This window comes from Trifolium pratense, linkage group LG7 (genome assembly GCF_020283565.1).
Source record: "Trifolium pratense cultivar HEN17-A07 linkage group LG7, ARS_RC_1.1, whole genome shotgun sequence".
In the NCBI taxonomy this organism is placed as follows: Eukaryota; Viridiplantae; Streptophyta; class Magnoliopsida; order Fabales; family Fabaceae; genus Trifolium; species Trifolium pratense.
Genome location: NC_060065.1, coordinates 837,950 through 860,076, shown reverse-complemented (window position 1 = coordinate 860,076; position 22,127 = coordinate 837,950). Strand labels below are relative to the sequence as shown.

Here is a 22,127-nt window from a genome sequence, read left to right as displayed (position 1 = left end):
ATTAAGAATTACAAAGAAACTAGTCTGGACAAAGTAGATCCGACTGTATCCAAATAAAAAACATGTCGAATTTGAGTCGGACAAAACTCATAAAATATCATAGTATCTCCTAAATCGTACCCAATACTCGCGAGAGTATCTACACATAAATTTGCCTCCCGAAATGTAGACAAATAGAAACTGCACAACCCAATTGCAAAAGTCTCTAAATTTTCTTGCATAAGTTCCATCCTTTCAAAGACCCACCTTTTTTCTTGACCAACATGTCCACTATCATTTTAGAATCCAATGACGAAATCCCAACCTCCATGCATGCCCGTAACCCTTCCCAAGCAAAGGATGTTAAATAAGAGTCAAGCCTTAAAAAATAGTTAACAATAAGTTTTTTGTATAGCAATATAAATAAACAAAAAAAAAAAAACCACTAAAAATACTACCTTCAGAGCCCACTTTATTTTTCCCCAACTAAGAGACATGAATAGATTATAATCATGTGACAAATAGAAAAATAAAGGGAAAATTACATCGACATCTTCTGAGGTCTCTTTAAATGATACATACATCCCCTTTAATTTTATACTTATTAGACGCTAACTTTCCTCTGAAGTCTTTTAAAATACACAAATACATCCCTTATTAATTAACACCGTCTATTTGGTCCGTTGTAAGCTTTGCATATCTTCGTTGTTATTTTTATCATTGTTGAGACTTTCAATTGAAGATTAAACTCCATAAAAAAGTTGCAGATATCTTATTTCCATGTGAACATGCTAGATAAAAATGATTAACATCCCATTTATTTGGTTTTCTAGTTTTGACTGAGCCATCTATGAACATCTTTCATCACAATAACATAAAATATGATTGCACAAAAAAAGTGAGTGGATTGGATGGGAGGCATCAGCTTGCGATGGGAATTAGGAAGAGATAGCAAAAGAAATACAAAATGAATCAAAAGAACACATCTGTAAAGAGCAAAAGACACCCGATAATGTGGTTTGCGATGCTTCCATGGTCGAAGAGAGGATATGGAAATGGAACCGAAAAGGCAAATAATAATTTTCGAATCGAGAAAATAACTCAAGGGAGGTCATTGTATTCTTCCCAAAAATAAATCCAGCAAGAAGGGTTAAGCTGGAAAATAATCATGTAACTTTGCATAGAATCAGCCAAACTCAAGCCATCGAGAGTTGCTTCGACTAAAATCAAGTTAAGAAATTGCATTAAAGTTGGTAATCGCGCATCAATAGAATCTGAAAGCAAAACAAAACGGGGGCTGAAAGAAGTTTACAAAACCAACTAAAATAATTTTTCTCTTTCATTTTCTAAAATTTTTCGCGAGAGCCATAGGGACCAGTAAAACAATTTTTCTCTTTCATTTTCCAAAATTTTGATGTTGAAGTTGTACCCCTTTTTATGAATAATATCAATTATGATTTGAATGAAGAATAATATCTTACACATTAAATTTAAGAATCTATTTCTTTAAAATGAGTAAGTCAATTTAAAGTATAAAGTAAGTAATATCAACTATTGATAAATAAATCAATGGTCAATATGGCATGTACATACATGACAAATCATGAGTATGTTGAATTTATCAACCCTTAATTTTCTCATTAATGGTTGAGATTACTTACTTTACTTTAGAGGTGCCGAATCCAAAATGTACACTCACGAAAAGACTCGGGACAAAGGGTAAAAAAAAATTCAATTACAGGTGAAAAAATGGAGCTTGTCTCTGTGCAAAACAAGCAGTCAAAGAGGTATCCATATCTACCACAGCAGTTGCCAATTTGGTCTTCTCTCCACTCTACATCTATATCTCCACAAGTTTGTGTCCAAAACCACTGAAAACAAAAACAATGTTTCCCCTTTGAAAGGTATCATGTGTTTCAAGGAATTTTAGTGCCAATTTGTCTGCTGAAATGTGCAATGAGCACTTTTTAGTTCCAAAAATACCCTAAGTAAAGCTCAGACACCAATAAGAGCAGCATAAGGGTATTGGTGAACTAAAAGAAGAAAAAAGTTTTAAATTTAAGCCTCTATTTATTCATGCTCCAGCCGCTCAACATCATGTAATCGAAATGATGGCTCAGGGCATATCTCATTTGAATGACGTCTCCGCGAGGATGAACTACTAGTGGCTGAAAGCTTCAAACTACTAGCTCCTTCTAATTTTGTACCGGAAGCTGTAGGGACTGCGGTTACATCAGACGAACTCTGACGCCAGCTACCAAACAATGTAGCATTCCAAGAGCCTCGAGAAGAGGTTGCTTTAAGCCGTGCAGAACTCGAACTTTCTTCTCTTACAACTTTTAAAGGGTTTTCTAAAGCCTTCAAAACATATCTCATTGGAGGTCGTCTTGAAGGTTTCGGGTTTAGGCAAGACCTGGCAACAATGGCTATTGCCCACACTTCTTCTAAGAAATCCTCATCCACAACCATAGACGGGTCAACGATTTTAGTCACAAGCTCCTTGTCATACATGCTAATGCAAGGGAGAATATGATCAAGCCAATCCTTTAAATCACCCTCACTGGATGCACTAATTCCCAGCTTACCAGTCACCAGTTCAAGTAACACTTTCCCAAAGCAATAAACATCATAGGCGCAAATTGGTGTTGATGAACCTGTTTTCATAGTACACAAAAATTTGTGTCAAAATAAGAGTAACATTAGATCGAAATAAATATTCTTCCTAGCTCAAGATATATTTCAAGTCAGACAAGCAGAAAATACAATTACTACCAGCATATGAAATAAACCACCAGATCAATCATTTAATACAAGTTATTCGTAGAAATACTCAATCTTGCAAGCAAGCGCACTTGCAACAAGGCGTTAGTTTCAAGTCATCAAAATTCATTTCCAGAAATAACTTTTCTAAATGTTTTAATGTTAAGACATTCCCAAGAATCTTTTATAGAAGTGGGGTGTAGAGGTAGTTATAGGAATTCACGAAAGTTACAAACAGAACTCGTTTCCACCTCATGGGAATCTATTTTCCCAACCCCTCCCTCCCATGTGGAAATCATTTTGTTTCAGGTTATCTTTTATGCACCCTTTTCTCGATGGCAAACGCGGGAATATACATTATGTATAATGTCGGGAATGTGTAGATAATTTGAAACAAACACACCCTTTTCTGTCGAGGAATATTTCATAAGTCTAGAAAGTCAGAAAAACTTCCAACTGCCTCTCTGAAAGTACAGATTTATCGCGTGAAACAACAAGGAGAGAGTAGAGCACTCCTTTTCTGACGCTGATATTCCCATTTCTACTGAGGGATTCACAAACACAACGCGGTGGTCCAACTCCAAACACAATTATATATCAACGAATAGATGAGAATTTCTCAGTCCCTCACACCATGGTAAAAAAACCAAGAGTGTGTATCGTCAAAAGACCAAGGGTGTGTATGGATTAGCTTACTTTCTGTTCGAAGTAGCTTATAAATCTTAACTGACACGGCTTTTGGGGGAGGGGGCAATTTTTTTCCTAAGAACAAGCAAATCCAAGCATGCACCAAATATTTTTAAGAAGGAAAGTGCGGAATTGCGGATGATACAGACAAGCAATCAATCAAAGGCATAAAAAACTGACTGCGAATTCACTCTGAAAACATAAATTGAGTTTCTACTTACCAGATGCGCCTTGTTCAGAAGACCTACATATAAAAATAGATATGAGAAATTAGAAACATGTTTATTTAGTAAATAAGTAATATGCATTTGCAAATATGGCATGTAAAGCTAGTCAAACTCATAATACAGAGAACCACAAAGCAATGAAATAGTGGAACAAAATGAGACAAAAGAGCAGGGTAAAAATAAGATCCAAAGCTCCGTAGAACTGACACGTGTCAGTGCCTGACACAACACCGAAACAAGTGATTACATTAAATTAGTTTATTAAATTTTTTACCGCTGTCGACGTGTCTGTTTCCATGTAAGTGTTTCATAGATCCAAAGTTGAAAAGGTCATCAACGATAAGTGATTACGAAAACTGAACGTGTGACATTCCTTATTTAAAACACACATATACAAACAGACCAGATGACGTGTCTAAAATATATAAACAATTCTAAAAGCAGTAGATAATTTATTTTTCCCAAAAACAGCCTAACGATTGAGTCCCGTGCGTAAAGCACAATGTTGTCCATGCAAAATGAATAAAAATTCGAATATAATTTTCATGGGATTCATTAAATATAACGTTAGCGGAGTACTTACTGAGGCAGTCGCAGAAACCGGGTGATTTTACTTTGATGGGTATCACCTTCTTGAGCACAGGCTTCACTTAGACTCCCTAACCGAACTTCATACTTGTCATCGAGAAGTATACTGCTCGCTTGAATATCTCTGCAAAATTAGAAGATATGATTATTAAGCTTGAACTAATATTCGTTAAACTTCTCACTTCCCCATTCCAATCACACTTGATATGGTTCGAGTAATAAGTGGATAGTCACACACAAAAATAACGACGATATCTCTTATACGGTTATACACGTCCACCTTAATGATATAGAAACAAATACGGCCTTTATGACAGTATCTTTTAATTAGTTACAACGATATTCGAAAAGTAACCTTTGGCCGCACTTATTAAACTACTATGGACATCAACAAACTTTTTTTTTTGAAGAAGCAAAACTTATGACATCAACAAACATATGATTATAAAGAGGACCGACAGGAAGGTTTGAAAACCTCATAAAGTTACATCGAGGGGGGGTGTGGGGATGCATCGACAGGAAGGTTTGAAAACCTCATAAATCAGGTATTGTATCAGTTGTCAAAATGGAATGGCTTGTCAAAACAAACAAGGAAAATGTAAAATAAAAAAGCAAGGGAAATAAAAAAATACCTGTGAACAATAGGTGGAATACATTCATGATGAAGATACGATATGGCATCTGCTGCTCCAGTAGCAATCTTTAACCTAGTTATCCAGTCCAATGACTGCAAAGTACCATCTTCTGATGTGGTGTTTTTGAAGAATAAGCAATTAGACAAGTCCCCTTTCGGCATATATTTATAAACCAGGAACTTCTCGTTCTCGTTTTCTAAGCAATGACCTAATAAGGGAACAAATCTTTGATGAGAAACCTTATTAAAAAAATCCAATTCCAATAGGTAAGCATCCTTTTTCGTTGACCGCATGTCGATCCTTTTGATGACGACAGGAACCCCATTTTCTAAAACACCATTGAATAAATCCCCAGTATGGCCATGTTTTATAAGATTTGCATCATTGAAATCTCCTGTTGCCTGAAGCAACTGATGATACGTAAACGAGTCTCCTGCATTTGCAAGGTTTACCGATACACCAGGAGGCGGAGGACTGGCTCCAGCAGGAGCAGGGCCCACACCATTTCCCCTTGGACTTGAATTACCCCTCTTACGAGTGTACAGAAGCAACAGTACCAGTAGCAAGACCAAAAGTGCAAGTAAACCCAGTCCACCCAAGACTGCCGCCAATATAATTTTAGTTTTATTACTCTTCCCAGCGGTTTTTGTCGTATTCGGTCGTCCATAATTGTCAAAAGTGAGGCCCCTATCAGCATAAAATGACGTACATACCACCGTTGACTTCTGATTTGTCGCATTCTGTAGGCAGTTACTATCTATTGATACGTTATGCATGAAATCTAGAACCTTACCCTCGTAATAATTGTTTGAAAGATCAACAAAACGGAACCTTCTGAGCACAGGTGTGAGACCTCCATAAAACTTGTTATGAGAAATATTGAGCACTGCAACAGTAGAACCGACAGCATCGGAACTAGAATTGGGAAGCAGACCGCTGAAGCTATTGGAAGACACGTCAACGAAAGTCAATCTCGGCAGAGACCACAACTCATCAGGCAAAGAACCAGTCAAATTATTTTTCCTCAGAACTACGGTCTGCAACTGCAATGAAACAGTAAACAAGTCCGCCGGCAATTGTCCATTGAGCATACTGTTTCCAAGTATCATTCTCTTCAAGTTCCCCAACCCTCTCAAATCAGGAAAAACGCCGCCTGAGAAAGAATTCTCACTAAGATCAAGGTCAACCAAGCTAGTTAGACCTCCCAACTTCGCAGGCAAAGAATTTAGGGCATTACCAGAAAGGTTCAAATACTGTAACCTGGAAAGAGTCCCTATACCTGAAGGAATAGCCCCGGAAAAAAAATTGGCAGACAAGTCAAGGGAAGAAAGATTTTTAAGAAAACCAAAAGATTCCGGTATACTTCCAGTAAAAGAATTCCCGGAAAGATCAAGAACCGAAAGTGCGGAGAGTTGACCTAAACTATCAGGAACAGTCCCAGTAAGATTATTATCAGAAAGATAAAGAGCAGTAAGACTAGTCAAATTCCCAATAGTGTTAGGAATAGCATTGACAATAGAACACGAACGAAGATCAAGTACTCGAAGCGAATTGAGCCTAAGACCAAAGAAATCAGGAATAGTACCAGGAAGATAGAAATTGGAAGCATTAAAAGTGTGCAATAAAGTGAAATTAACCAAAGCATCAACAGAAAATTGAGGGTTTCTTCTACCAATTCTTGTTCTTCTAAAACCAGATATATTGATCCCAACAACACGACCATTTTGACATGTAATACCATCCCAGATTAAGCAAGGGTCTGGTTTTCTTGGCCATTCTTTGGTTCTTAAACCCAAAGAAGCCCTTAGTTGAAGAAGTGATTCTCGTTCCTTAGTTGAATTTAATGGCTGAATTTGTTGAAATGTTACCTCAAAACATAGAAAGATAAGCAATAACCCAAACCAAAATATGAATCTTCGATCCACTGCCACTGCCACCATTATTATTATTATTAATCAATCAACGCTGACCCAAAGATCCAAAGTTTAGCATGTTCCTATAAAACCATTGACACAATTGAGTAATGTTTAGTGATACACTATACAGAATAACACATAATCTTTAATTTATTTATTCAACATTTTAGTATAAAGTATAAACCCAAAAAAAAAAATAAAAAAAAAATAAAAAAGCTAACAAGTCTAACCTGGATGAGAGAGAGAGAGAGAGAGAGACAAGGGTGGTTTGATTTTATTGAGGAAGCAATGTTTTGATTGATGAGAAATGTTGTTGTTGTGTGTTGTTGTTTTTCTACCTACTCTGAATCCTTCCTGGTTATTGAGTTGACGAAACGGAAGACAGAGGGAAAAAACGAAAACATTTAAATTTGGAGAAAATAAAAAAAGAAAGAAAATATATAGTATAATATTAATATTGATGATGGGTTATGTCAAATGGTGGTGGCAGTGGTGGTGGTGGTGGTGGCTATATTGAAAGTGAGAGAGAGAGAGAGAGAATTAAGGGTGAAAGACTGATACGGGTAAGCAAGCACCGGTAATTCCGCCAAAGTACAGCTAAGCCCACACATGCACTTCTTTACTACTACTACTACTCACTACTTCTTCTTCTTCTTCTCTCTCACTATGTTGTGTTGTGTTAATGTTAAGTTGGTTGTTTTATTATTATGTTATTGTGTTGTCTATACTCTATAGTATACTATTACCCCTACTCCACATCAGGGTCCATTTCACAATCCACTTTCTCCCAAATCTTCTCTCTCTCTTTTTTCTTTCTTCTTCTTTACTTACTACTCCTTCCGGCCTTGTTACAAGAAAAAATTTACTTTCTAAATTAATGGAATGTTTGATATATTTAGATCATTTTATGAACTAGATACATCAAACATTCTATAAATTTAAAAAACAAATTTTTTCTTATAATAAGGATCGGAGGGAGTATTACTCCCCCTCCGTCTCAATTTGATTGACACAATTGATTGTTTTACGTATGTCGATGAATAACTTTGAAGATTAATATTTTTAATTATATAATAGTAAAAACTATAAAAATTTGATATTTTGAAAATATTTATCGAGACGAATCAAACAACAATACAACATCTTATATGTTAATATTTATTTCTGTTTATTAGTGGACAAAATAAGGTCAAAGTAACATGTGTGAATAGTACACAGCAGTTAACTGTGTCAATCAAATTGAGACGGAATGAGTACTTTCTTCTTAGTAACTTTTTTTTTTACCAACAATAAATTAATTGATTGAACTTGTAGTATTCATATAAAAAATTAACCATTTTAGGTCACTTAAGCAAGTTGTTAGAAGTTAAATATCTGATTTTATTGGTGTAGAAGAATTTAATTGGGAGGAAATTAATCAATTTGCATGTTTCAAGGGTTTTTCTAAGAGAATTAATCACTAAGATATGGCGGCTAAAATTTTATACCGAATATGGATCAGGATTTCACGCAATCAATAACTGCTGCATTGCACATCCTTAAATTAAATTTTGGTGGGTCCAGATTCAAAGATGGATGACTGTGATTAGCTTGCAATCAAATGATAACTGCAAGGAATCCATTTCCCGATAATATAGTAACAAAAATTGTTAAATTGCTTTTTTTTTTAAATAAAAAATTGTTAAATTACTTCTACTAAATAGGAGTACTTGTCTATTTAGACGCAAATATATGAGCTTTTACCTTTAGGAGTTTGAATAGATTTTGCAAAGTCGGAATCCTATGAGTTGTAATTTTTCTATTTCTCAAAAAAAATAAAATTGAGTGAGTTGTTTAAAAAAAAATTGAGTGAGATGTGTAAAAAAAAATTGAGTGAGTGCGTAGTCTTTTTAAATTTATTTTTAACCATACGACTCCATGAGTCCTACTAATTTATTTTTGTGTATATGTCTCTCTAAATAAAAGGATCTTGACCAGAGTCTAGATTATTTGAAAGAACAATAATATTACGAGACAAATTAATATGAATATAAATGGGTTTTTCTTCTTTTTATCAGTTTTTTAGTAAAAGAAAAAATGGGGTTTTTTTTTTTTTGTTGCAAGAGTATATATTGATGTTTAATTTGGTAAAAAAAAAAAAGAGTATATATATATATATATATATATAATCAAAATCTTGGCGACTAGCAAAGTACAACGTCGCTCTTGCTAACAAGTGGGCAACATTGTTGGCTTGTCTCCTGATAAAACTTATCCTAAAGTTTTGTAATAAACGTAAAGAAATTTTGCACACAGCTAACATAGCACCAAATTTTGTATGTAGATTTAGTTTACCGCTAATGCCATCTACCACTAGTTTGCAATCTAGTTCTATAACAACATTAGTAAAGCCTAAATTTTGTAACCAATAATTAGCCGCTTTCAATCCTCATATCACTGCTTCGTATGGAAGTGGATTGCCATAACTCCATGTTGTTTGAGCACGGATGAAATTTTCCTTTGTCATCTCTTAAACACATACCCGCACCGAAAACAGTTTTGCTCCTTAAATATTGCCGCGTCGACATTACATTTAAGCAATAAGCATGCCTTGCACTGGAGGTGTCCATATTACATGTACGGATGAAGCATACCTTGATCAAAATTTTAAAATTGAGCAAGTAGTGTCTGACTTCATATTGTTTATAAAAATTACTCGTATTCAAACTCATATATATTTTTGGAGAACACTTTTAGTAATCGTCCCCCGAACACCTAAATGCATGTACTACGCCTATTACATGCACTTAAACACAAAATATTCTTTCTTTCTTTTTTAAGTAAAAAATATATATATATATATATATATATATATATATATATATATATATATATATATATTTTCTTCTTAAAAAACATAAGAATATCCCAACATAATTAAAATATGATCCAAAATCTTTCGAATCAATTTTCTAATAAATATTACAAATCATAGTATTAGTCAAATAAAAAAGCATACTACAGTAAATATCAAAGATTTAGGACACTAAACCACTAGAGTATTATAATTAGCAAACTACATACCATATTACCTCAACAAAAAATGTGTGCCTCTAGAGTATTTGCTCTATGCGCGCATTACATATATTTTTTGGGTGCCCAATAAACTTAGATTCTTTTTTTTTTTTTTTGACAAACTTAGATTCAATTGTCATTCCAATCTTTCAAAAATGTTACTACTAGAGGCACACTATAGTATTCGTCAAACAAATGTGATTTATGAAGTTTCAACAATATTAAAGAAAAGACATGTTTGAATACTAATTATTTTCCAACTGATACGAACATTTCAATTTTCAACCACTAACTTATCTTGTGTAAAATCATTGAAAGAGAGCAATCAATATAATTTAATCATAACCAAATAAAATAGGTAGGCTATAACTTGATGACTTGATCGATTCTTTTATAAAATACTGGCTATGTCAACAGTGACAACACGTGCAAGGAGTGCAGTCTAATATTTTTTTTGGCAAGTCATATTTTCGATTCAGTTGTACTATATTGTTCTTTTATTTTTGGACAAAACTTGTACTATAGTACTTATTTATTAGTAAGTGGCTCAATCAAAAGAATCAACTACTACTACTGGTCTTTTCTTTTTATTTTTAATAAAAAATAAATGCCTAAAATAATGATCTACAAGTATTAAAGAGTTTTGGTTTTAATTATTCTAAATATTATTTTTGTTGTTAATTCTTTAAATGATATCACATGTTGTTAATTCTTATTATTATTACTTTTTAGTCCTTGTAAAATTTATTAATATTGAAATTAGTATGTTTTTTACGTATAAAGTTTACAGGGACACTTAGTAAAAAATGTCCTGAATCTAAATCAAAGAATAAGTTAGTAAATATGTAGAAAATGTGATGATCTTTCATATCACTAGGGTTTCATGTATATAGACCCCCTTGTACTTGTTTTGGCGAGAAAGACTCGAAGAGAAAGTGGAGCGGGGAATCGCGCCAGAAACGGGGGAAGTACCCCATGTGGCCTATTTTTTTAGACCTTGTCATTGTCATTTTCCCATGATCAAGTCCAAACCCAGAAATTTTTTTTTCCTACCCAACAATCTTCCATCTACCCCAACATATTTTTAAAAATACCCATTTTACCCTTATAAAATATTAGTATATTTTAATATTTTTTATTTTGTCATTTTATAACTGTTCCGTAGACTGTTCAGACTCCCAAAAAAACTGTTCCGGTAATTTTTTTTCTTTTTCTATTAGTTAAAGTTACCGGAACACTCTCTACAAAAAAAAAAGTTACCGGAACACTTTAAAAAAAATGTTCCGATATGTAAAAACTATGAATGTTTACCGGAAAACTTAAATTTATGTATGTTGTTAACCGGAAAACTTATATAACTTAATAGAATAAGTTTTCCGGTTTGTTAAATTTCATTTAAGCATTGTGTCAAAAAAAAATTCATTTAAGCAAAGCTTGAGCCTTTATCCATGGCTATGCATGTCTACCATCGCTAATGTTTCATTCTCTCTCCTATTACATAACCTCCTTTTTTCACGGAAAAAATTTCTAATTCTTTTAACATAGATTGGACAATAATTTGTATTGTAAAATAAAATTGATACTTGAATTGAAATGATTCGTTTGTTCAATGGTGAAAAAAAATTCATATGGCTATAGTGATGATCAATTGGAAATTTACAATCTCAAATCAAATGACAAAACCCCATATTTGATTATGCTCTTAAGAGACAAGGAAGAACTCTCTATGGATTTGGAGGTTAAAGAAGATGAAGCACTTTTCTTCTTGTGTTATGGTTTAAATGTGTAATTTGAACAGTGATTGTTATTTATAATGTTTAATTTTGATTTTACTTGTTTACTAGATCTGTTGATTTGTAAGTTTTAACAAGATTGAAAACTAATGAAGTAAGCTTTTTCTGTGAATTGGGATTCTTGTTTATGTTTTCTTGTTTATTTTAGTATAAATTCTTTGGTTTTTGTTTACATATGGCTTATAACACTATTCATTCCATTCAAGTAATAATAAAGAATCCCAATTGCTCTATTGTTGCAAATGTAGATACAATTTACTGAACTATGAGGGCATAGTGGTTATGTTCAATATCTGTTGATTGATTAACATTCAGGGAAGTCTGAGTGGTTTTTGTTTGGTCTGATGCATTTTTATTGAATTGCAGAATCTGTGTAGATTCCAATAGTAGCATAAGCAAAGGCCTCAAGCTTTATTTAACAAACCGGAAAACTTATTCTATTAAGTTATATAAGTTTTCCGGTGATGAACAACATAAATTTAAGTTTTCCGGTAAACATTAATAGTTTTTACATACCAGAACACTTTTTTAAAGTGTTCCGGTAACTTTAACATACCGAAAAAGATAAAAACTTACCGGAACAGTTTTTTTGGAGTATGAACAGTCTACCGGAACAGTAATAAAACGACAAAATAAAAAATATTAAAATATACTAATATTTGATAAGGGTAGAAAGGGTATTTTTAAAAATATGTTGGGGTAGATGGAAGATTGTTGGGGTAGGAAAAAAAATTTCCCCAAACCCATCCTTCGAAGCTATCCATTAATGGAATATCTCGGCCTAAGACATTGGGCCCTTCTTAAATTGGGAGATATGGACCCAAATTCCTTGGATTAATTGGCGTGACCCGTATGGTAATGGTGTATTTGGTCTGACCGGCGATTCTAAGAAATCGCCCCGTACAATATACAATATTTGATTTTAGTCTTTTATTTTTATTAAGATTTTAGTCTTTTAAAACAAGGACTAAAATAAATATTACATCGATCAATTTAATATCCTGGGACTAACATAAAATATCAAAGACCAAAAACAAAAATTTATATATATAAAAACAATTGCATGTATAAAATGATATTTAAATCAATAATAAATTGCAACTATATGTCGAAATGCTTAATCAACAATTACATTTTAAACTATTGAAAATTTCGGGTATAAATAATAAATTTAGAAATGTATAGTTATAATAAACTACCAGTTTTTTATTCTTCTTTGCTAATACTCCCTCCCTCCAGTTTTTTATTACATTTTATAGTTATAATAAAGTGTTTCTTATAATAAGGACCGGAGGGAGTACTAGTTTAAGTTATCTTCAAAGAATTCATAAAATTTACATAAGCATAAAAATAGTCAATTAATAGACTTTTTATTAATGTAAAAAGAACAATAGTAGACTTTGTTTTTTTGACCAAAAGTAGTAGACTGGTTCATACATTAATCTACAATGTCAACTAGAATAGTCTACCAAAACTACATACTGTTCTAAACAAATAAAATTTTGAATGGATCTAATTACCAAATAATTGAACATGTTAAATTATGAGAGGGTTTTAAATTAGTGACATCAAACACGCCCTTATTCAATGTCAAGGTAAGGTGTACCACTTTGCTTTCTCTGCCAGAATGTCTGCGGCAAAAGTCATTTTCCTAACAACAAACTTTTAGCTTTCAAACTACTAATATTATATAGACATCTGCATCGCTAAACTCTTTGCTAAGTTCTATTGTGTACAACGTGAAGTTTCCAACTTATTAATAATTTCAATTTTCAACTTTGAATTATATATTAAATGTAAAGAATAACTACCTACGAATTATATAATCCTATGATGTTTATGTTTTTTTACTAAAAATAACATAAAAATGGAGATTGTAAACTCCGTAGTAATTGGTGTATATTTGAATATTTTTATTTCTTTCGAACAAAAAAACCGTGTTGGAAAAGAAATTGGATTCATTAAGGATTTTTTCACATTCATGCGGTAGGGGTGTTAATATTTTTCAATTTTAATTGGACGGTTTAAAAAATACTTCTACTTTTATTTTATATTTTAAAATATCAAGTTAAAATTTAAATCTCATCTAATATTTGATAGAATGACCACTAATGGTCGCGTCGACTATCGAATGCAGAATAATTTAGATGAAAGGAATCAAAATCCTCCGGAAAATATGTCAAAAAGAAATAGAAGAGAAAATTGAGAGACTTGTTTGCTTTTTGAAAAGTTTTTTATTTTTATTTTTTAGATTGCTTTTTATTTTAGCAAATTCTTTTAATATTTTCTTTGTTTCCAAATATGTTACTATTTTTATCAAATGGAGTATCAAAAATTTAAAGATGGGAATAGTCAACGTCGAAGATATGATTTCTTTTCCCATTGCCATTTTTTTAGGTAACTATATGAAAATATTGGGCCTTCAAAATTTTCAAACTCTATGTTGTATAGCTATCTGCAAAGTCACATAATCGACACAAATTCAACTCATTTATATATTTGTTTTAACCTTCTCATGTTCACGATCTAACATTCATATAGCCAAAATAAAAGGGAAACTATCTTCACATTGGAGGGAACACAAACATTTGGCCACTATAAAAGATGAATATCAAAACCATCAATTGTGCAACACTGTTACAAGAAACTAAAGCGTCCATCTCACCACTCCTTTTTAACAAAGTCCATCTTACCACTTCAAGCCATAATTGTATCATTTGAAACAAAGACATGAAATAGTATGAGACACGTAATTAAAGAAACTTGTCTTGTGTACGTACAAGGATATTAGAAGTTCTTAATTTTAATCGTTTATACACTAAATTAATTTAAAAGGGTATCTCCATTTGTGCTTCATCCAAATAAAACATGATTGACTCATTGCAATGATAATCATGGATTCGTAAAAAAACAAAGTTTGCCATTGCTTTGCTTTTCACTCCAAAAGCCAAAAAATTACACAAGTCATGATATGAAATAATCGCACGTGATCTATGCTAAGTGGGTAATAATTTGTTTTCTTTGAATGATTAAAGCGTTTTATGTGTAACTTGGAAGTATACATGTACTATAACAAGCACAGAATAGAAACTCTATTTCCTGACCAAGAAAAAAGAAACTCTATTGTAAAATAATGAGTGTTAATTATTGCTTGAGGAATTATAATATTGACTAAAATTGAATTCGTTCTGTAGAGTAGGGTTGATATGATTTTAAATTTTGATGACATAAATAAAAGAGCAAAGCCTAAGCAATAAAATTGTTTCCGTCACACCGGTTTTAAATAATCATAGTCAAATGCAAGAGTTTTTTTAGACAAATGTTACAGCTTCGAAGTGTTTGCTAACGAGTTTCTCTAATTAGTTTATAGTGTTTTTTTATATGTTATTTCAAGTAGCGTATGAACTTATAGCTTATAATTTTTTACATTTTATTTCATGTTTATCCTTATTAGTTTTATTTTTATTTTTTAAAAAATTATAATAACTACCCACTCACACTTACCAAAAGAAGAAGAAGAAAAAAAATTACACACTAATCATGTACTTTTATGTAATTTTAAACTTACAACAGCTAAATTTGCCAAACACTTTAATTTTATTCAACTAACTTTTCAGCTATAAGCTATCAGCTAACTTATAGCTTATTTTTACCAAACAAATGAAAAATGTATTACTCCCTCCGTCACATATTGTTTTGATCATATTTTTTTACTAATAAATAAAAATAAATATTAGCATATAAGATGTTTGATTCGTCTCGATGAGTATTTTAAAAATATCAAATTTTCATAATTTTAACTATAATATAATTAAAAAATATTAATCGTCAAATTTATGCATCGACATGCATAAAATAATCAACTGTGTTACTCAATTTGAGACGGAGTAATGCGCAGCCATTTATTGAATGCTGAAATTCAACTTGTATCAAGATAAATTTGTAGGTCAAATACAGCTAGTTGAAAGGATTCAATTCAATAGTCAACACCTATAACCTTGACTTTTAAACTTTAATTTAACGTGTTTATCCATAACTCTCTCATCTCACACATAGAGGGGGGTTGATGAGTTCGTCTAGTTGACAACACAACACAAATACTAGTAAAATTATGATTCATTTTCGTTTCTTTTTTTTCAAATCATTTAAGCTCTATGGTTAGTAAAATTAAACTATATGATAGCTGAAAAATTAGTAGAATAAAATTAAAGTGTACGATAAATATAATTGTTGTCAGTAGAAACCGACACGAAAGTATGTTATCATTTTAATTAAGTGAGTGATCATTTTATTTTAAATTAAAATAAAGAAATATTTAAATTAAAATAATAAAGTTAACATTAGAATAATGGTAAAAAGCTATAAGTGTTACATTGAATAACATCTTAAAAAAAACTATAACTCCGAAAGAATTTTTTTTTTCAAGCACATTTTATTTTATCAAATAATCTTATAAGCTAATCTAACTAGCTATAAGTTAGCTTATCCATGTTACCTAACATGCTCATTTGAATTTTCCTTATTTTTGAGCTTATGATAATATATTATGCAAATAAATAAATTTTTACATTAATTCTTAATTATTTACCAATAAAAATGGCATCTTTATAAAATGTTTTTTCATAAACTATCTAAAAAATTTATAATAACACATAAAAGCTTATTTATTTACGTAAAATATTTCGCATAAGCTCAAAAATAAGTCAATCAAGACGAGCCCTACTATGTAAATCAAGTACTACTTAGTTTTGAGGGGAGGTCATTTTATTTTTTGAAACAAACCGCACAATTTACTGGATTTGGGCCTTTGGGCCAAAAACTAAAAAATTATAGATGATTCGATCCAAATCCTATTATCACTTTCAGTAGCGTTTTGAGTTTGAAGAACACAAAAAAAATAAACAAATGAAGAAAATACACAAGAAAATATGTGGGTAACATCGACATACTCAAGAAAATAAACAAATGAAGTTATTACTTTTACTTATGTATTTCATATGTGAAATTTTATATTTTGTTATTTAAATTTCCAATGAAAATAAAGATTTTATACTATAATTACTCATGATAAGCCCCCCGTTAATCAAGAGTGCCGCGTATAAGTAAAGTATGATAAAAATTTGTTCTAGTCGGGTTATCCCAAACAATTTATCATAATGTGAGCTCTTATTAACCACTTAATCTCAATGTATGTGTTACTATTGTTATTGTTTAAATATTGTACTTGATGTCTCAAATGTAATATATATGATAAGAGAACCTACTAACCTACTTTTTTTCAACAAGTTGAAACCAAGCTTTCAACATAATGCTTGCCACGGTACCAAAACATTATGCTACAGATTCCAGTTTTCTCTACTTTATTTTCTCTGCTATTATATCACTCTCAAAGAGGTCACGCTTATGGTCATCCTTTGGGTCTTGATAGCTAAATTTAAACAATTTAATCCAAGAGTCTTGTACTCCAAATTCTCTCATTTTCCATATAACAAAATCATTTTCATTGGAGTAGTAAGAAAAACAAAGACAATCTGTCAACAAAGAAATCTTAGGCATAAAAAGTGGGACTTCATCAAAACCCCGCCGGGGGCGAAACTCCATGTATGTCTCCATTCCCAAATCAAGTGAGATAATCACAAATTGGTCAATAGTAAAATCCTTCGGGCGATAAGCACCTGTATGGTTGGAAAGGGAAAGCCGGTTAAGACTATTACTCAAATAGATACCAACAAAACTCTCATAAGGAGCCTTAGGAAAACTTGGAATACTTCTCCAACTATTATTATTATTATTATTATTATTATTATTATTATTATTATTATTATTATTATTATTATCATCATCATCGTCGCCCAAAGTGAAAACTCTAACCTTCCCAAGACGGTAGGCTACAACTTTATATTTGGCAGTTAAACCATCATAACCAAATGAGAATTTGGTAAATATGCCGGTGCCTGGAGGGCGAAAATAGACAAGTTTTTTCGACAATGACCTTGTGGTTGGGTTATAGAAACGGAGAAAAAACTCTGTATACCGATGCTTTTCCTTGAGAGGATAAAAAACTAAACAGAGCAATCCATGGCAGGAACCAACAAGCTTACAAGTGTAATTGACAAACAATTGGTAGATAGTATGATCCATGGCATCAATCGACCAACGGATTATCCATAATACTCTCTTCGGTCCTATATAAGAGAACAGTTTGACAAAAATACACAGACCAAGGAGAACTATTTTTCTAATTAAAAATTCTAAAATATCATGTTTAATTCCAAAAATAACTTTGATGTCTTAATTTATTATTGTCTCTTGAAAATAAAACTATTTTTCTAATGAAAAACCCTTTGTATAAAGACGTCAGCATGCAGATATTTATGAAGGTCTTTTTGACTAAATATTTATGAAGGTCTTAAAAATATGCCGATGTCCTTTTTTTATTGCTTGGTCATCCCACGAATTTTTATGCATAATTTGTTTTTTTTTTTCGGTTGTATTTTTACGGTAAAATTTGATTAATTTCCTTTTCAATTTTTTACTGTAATTGTGATAAATTTCTATTAATATTTTTTTTTTGGTTTATTGAAAATCAGAGTACATTGCAACATATATTTGATATATTATTGTTATATTCGTTTGACCTATGATGTTTCATCTTGTCACAATTATAAGAAGAAAAAAAATCATTTTTTAAATCATTGAAAACTTGATGAACGGATCAATCCAGACCAAATTCATTAATTTTTTAATTAACCTAAAAAGTTATTTTTTGTTTATAATAGTAAAAAAAATTACATTTCTTTCTCTAGATCAAACCCTACACATGACCTATATACGAAGCAATTATACCTTGATATAACTGTCTCCGCAGTATAAAACATGGCGTACAGGGAAACATTGCGATTTATCCAATGATACATATGCGTTGAATGAATAATTTCAAATTATATTGAAAAGAACGACAACATGTTGGACTAAATTAGTACTAATAGTTGAGCAATTGTTATAGACTTTTAACCTAGTCTTTTTTTTCTTTAGTTACAAGTAGAGAAAAAGAAAAGGAAAACAAAAGAGCACCAAGAGAGACTACTCCCCGGTGAAAACTAACCATTAGCATCTTCAAAAAGAGGCCTAGTCAAAGTTCTCGGAGGCGTTGTTGTCATAACCAAATGGTATGAGAGAGAACCACCTCCCAGTCACGAGTAATAAGCTGCCGAATACTCAAAATCTCATTAGCAAACCAGTGATGAGGAGAGACCCCACAGAGTATAAGATTAACTGCCTGAAGCGAATCAGATAAGCAATTAATCCTCCTGTAACCCTTCTCCCAACAAATTTTTAGACCATGAAGCACCGCATTATTTCAACGAATAGAATGCTGTTAATCGACAATGTACCGTAAAATCCTAATATAAATCACCGTTGTGATTTCGCAGAAGACCACCATAACCCGCGGAGTTTAAAGAACCCAACAAGCTCCCAAAAAGTGAACTCATTTCTTGCGCACCAGTTCACCCACATAGTGATAAAGAAGATCTTTCCATGTTCCATGCTTTGCTTCTTGTACCAAGTGAAATTGTCCACACCATGAGAAGAGTTGGGGAAAACATGTAAACCATAAGCTCGCCAAACACTAGCCGCGTCATTACAAGTGAATAAGCAATGCTTAATACTCTCTGGAGCTGATGTACAACTCGGACAAATGTCTGTAGCACAAACCCGTCTATGATGAAACACCGCTCAAGTTGGTATAGACATATGGATAGCTTGCCAAATAAAGAATTGGATGTTCGTCGGGAGCTCAAGCCGCCAAATCCACTGCCAGCTAGAGTGGTCTAGCAGAGGTGTAGGATTTGAGAGCCAATTATAAGCATCCTTGACTGTGTACACACCCGAAGCGAATTATCCCAAGTCCATACATCAGGGGGGATTCATCACCAAACGTGGCTGAGTCGTAGTAATAGCGTTAATAACATACTATCTTTGATTTAATAGCATTAATGTATAAGCTGTTCAAGTTCTACTCACCATCGGTCCATACATCTTAGATTTTCACCGCAGTATCTCGAATCGCTACAAAGGGCCACACACAACCTTGATATTAAAAGGGAATTGTCCCTTCAAATAAATATCTTAGAAGATTTTGACCCATAATTTACCGGAGATTGGAGAATTTCCTAAATAAATTTGTCAAAAAGAGCTACATTTTGAGTTTTAACACTTCTCACACCTAGACCCCCATATTTGCATGGTTGCGTGATTTTATTCCAAATGACAAGATGCATAACCTAGTCTAAAACACCATTAATGACAAATAATTATATATATTTTTTGTCTAATTATGTGAAATATTTGGCATGTTGATTGCTCGGATGAGAATAGAGACATTATATTATTAAATGATGTACCAAGGATCACTATCTTTAAGGTGATTGTCTTTTAGTTCTTTTTGAATTCTACCGTTCATGTTTATAAAAAAATAAATTGATTATATATTTTTTAATTTGCATAGAATAGATAAAAAAAATATATAATTTGAAACGAAAGTAATAAACTAATAATAGTAGTTTTGTACTAAAAACTAAAAAATTACGGCTTAAAAAAAAAACTAAAAAAATTACAAAAATCAAAATAAACACCTAAAAAAAATCATGAAAATAAAAGATCTGGAATTTATTTATTCAATTTATTTTTTGAAGCAATTTAAAAAAAAAAAGAAGCTTGGTACTCGTATTTCACTGATTGGTTAGGTTACCACTGACGGCCTCAATCGACGGTCTACATGAATCTATTTTGAACCCTGGTTTAGATCCAACGGCTTATAAGGCCCGTTAACGGGTGTAGCTTAACTGTAGTTAAAAATATCTCCACTATATAAGAACAATAGGGGTAGCTATTTTTCTTCGTGCTCTCACTTCAAGGTGGATTCTAGTTAATCCTCCTTTTTTTTTCTTAAATTCCCAATTTAACCCTATCCCTAGGGTTTGTTCCATTCCCAATTTCAATGGCAGAAGTTGAATACCGATGCTTTGTTGGTGGACTTGCCTGGGCCACTGACAGTGTCGCTCTCGAGAAAGCCTTTTCAACGTTTGGCGAAATCGTCGAATCGAAGGTCCGTTTGTTGCTGAGATCGGATCTGACACCAATCGGATTTGGATTTTCGCAATCTTTTGTTACTCTCTGATCTGTTTTGCGTTACTTGATCTATGTTACTATAATGATTCTGTTATTAATCGCTTCAAATTGGTACGTTCATCTTCATCTTTGATTCAAAGACGAAGATCGATCGGTTACTATTAATTTTTTTTTGATATTTTATGTGAAATTTAGCTAGATCTGATTCGGTTATGTGTTTTTCTTTGTTGTTATTGTTGTTGTTCAGGTTATTACCGATCGTGAAACTGGAAGATCGAGAGGATTTGGATTTGTCACGTTCGCGTCTGAGCAATCGATGAAAGATGCGATTGAAGGGATGAACGGTCAGGATCTTGATGGACGTAACATCACTGTGAACGAGGCTCAAAACCGTGGAAGTGGAGGCGGTGGTGGAGGAGGTGGATACCGTGGTGGCGGTGGTGGAGGTTATAGTGGTGGTGGTGGAGGTTATAGTGGAGGAGGCGGTGGAGGTTACAACCGTGGTGGAGGAGGTGGAGGTTATGGTGGTCGTCGTGAAGGAGGAGGAGGTGGATATGGTGGAGGAGGAGGTGGATATGGTGGTGGAGGTGGAGGATATGGTGGTGGCCGTCGTGAAGGAGGAGGAGGTGGTGGTGGTTATGGAGATGGTGGTTCCAGATACTCAAGAGGTGGTGGTGGTGGTGGTTCTGATGGTGGAAACTGGAGGAGTTAGTTGATTTAGTATTTTAGTTATTTAAATTGAATGATCTTGTTCTGAATTATGTGTTGTGACTTTGATTGAAATGTTCTTTGTGGTTCTAGTATCTGTTATGTTTTGTCATGTGGTTGTGGTTTTTGACCTCTGAAGTTGTGTACTGATATAAACAGTTCATCAAAGAATAGTCAGAAACAGTTTAGTTTACTATACTCTGCTTACTTACCGTTTTTGTTTTCCGTACTATACTATTTTTATCGCTTACACGAATCTTTACTCTAGCCAAGGAATTAACTATTCTAAGTAAATTAACATGATGAATTTGCTTTTTTATTTTGATATGAGAATTGACTTATCAAACACAGTTTGTTGTTTTTTACTTTGAAGTTAATAGGAATCTTTTTTTGTTACAAGGTTAATAGGAATCTATTTCAATAGAACCCATTACTTTACGTAATTTTAAATGATTTAGATTTTATTGGGTGAAATTGGGATAATTACTTATCATACAATACAATATTGTTTAGAGACACATGCTAAATTTGACTACTTCAGCAAGCGTTTGATTAGTTTGTTTGAAAGTAAAAAGTAAATAAAGAGGAGTTCAATTAGACGCAAATAATGTAATTGATGTCAACCTTCTTATGGAAATTGAAGGAAGC

The 22,127-nt window shown here is 32.5% G+C and overlaps 2 protein-coding genes across 3 annotated transcripts; one reads left to right on the top strand and one right to left on the bottom strand.

Annotated features, from left to right (window-relative positions):
- Window positions 1-1,456: 1,456 nt before the first annotated feature.
- On the bottom strand, window positions 1,457-7,525 carry LOC123899225 (probable LRR receptor-like serine/threonine-protein kinase At2g16250). Its single transcript, XM_045950301.1, has 5 exons — window positions 7,023-7,525; window positions 4,874-6,872; window positions 4,237-4,365; window positions 3,648-3,670; window positions 1,457-2,633 (listed from the first exon to the last, which is right to left on the bottom strand). The coding sequence occupies exons 2-5, from the start codon at window positions 6,814-6,816 to the stop codon at window positions 2,050-2,052; spliced, it is 2,679 nt and encodes an 892-aa protein (XP_045806257.1). The 5' UTR covers window positions 6,817-6,872; window positions 7,023-7,525; the 3' UTR covers window positions 1,457-2,049.
- Window positions 7,526-20,528: 13,003 nt separating this feature from the next.
- On the top strand, window positions 20,529-21,675 carry LOC123899224 (glycine-rich RNA-binding protein-like). Of its 2 annotated transcripts, none has more exons than XM_045950299.1 (2): window positions 20,529-20,748; window positions 21,019-21,675. In XM_045950299.1, exons 1-2 carry the CDS (start codon window positions 20,641-20,643, stop codon window positions 21,481-21,483), a joined length of 573 nt encoding a protein of 190 aa, XP_045806255.1. In that variant the 5' UTR covers window positions 20,529-20,640; the 3' UTR covers window positions 21,484-21,675. The 2 variants fall into 2 exon arrangements, with proteins under 2 accessions (XP_045806255.1, XP_045806256.1); XM_045950300.1 differs by having other exon boundaries at window positions 20,747-20,882.
- Window positions 21,676-22,127: the final 452 nt, after the last annotated feature.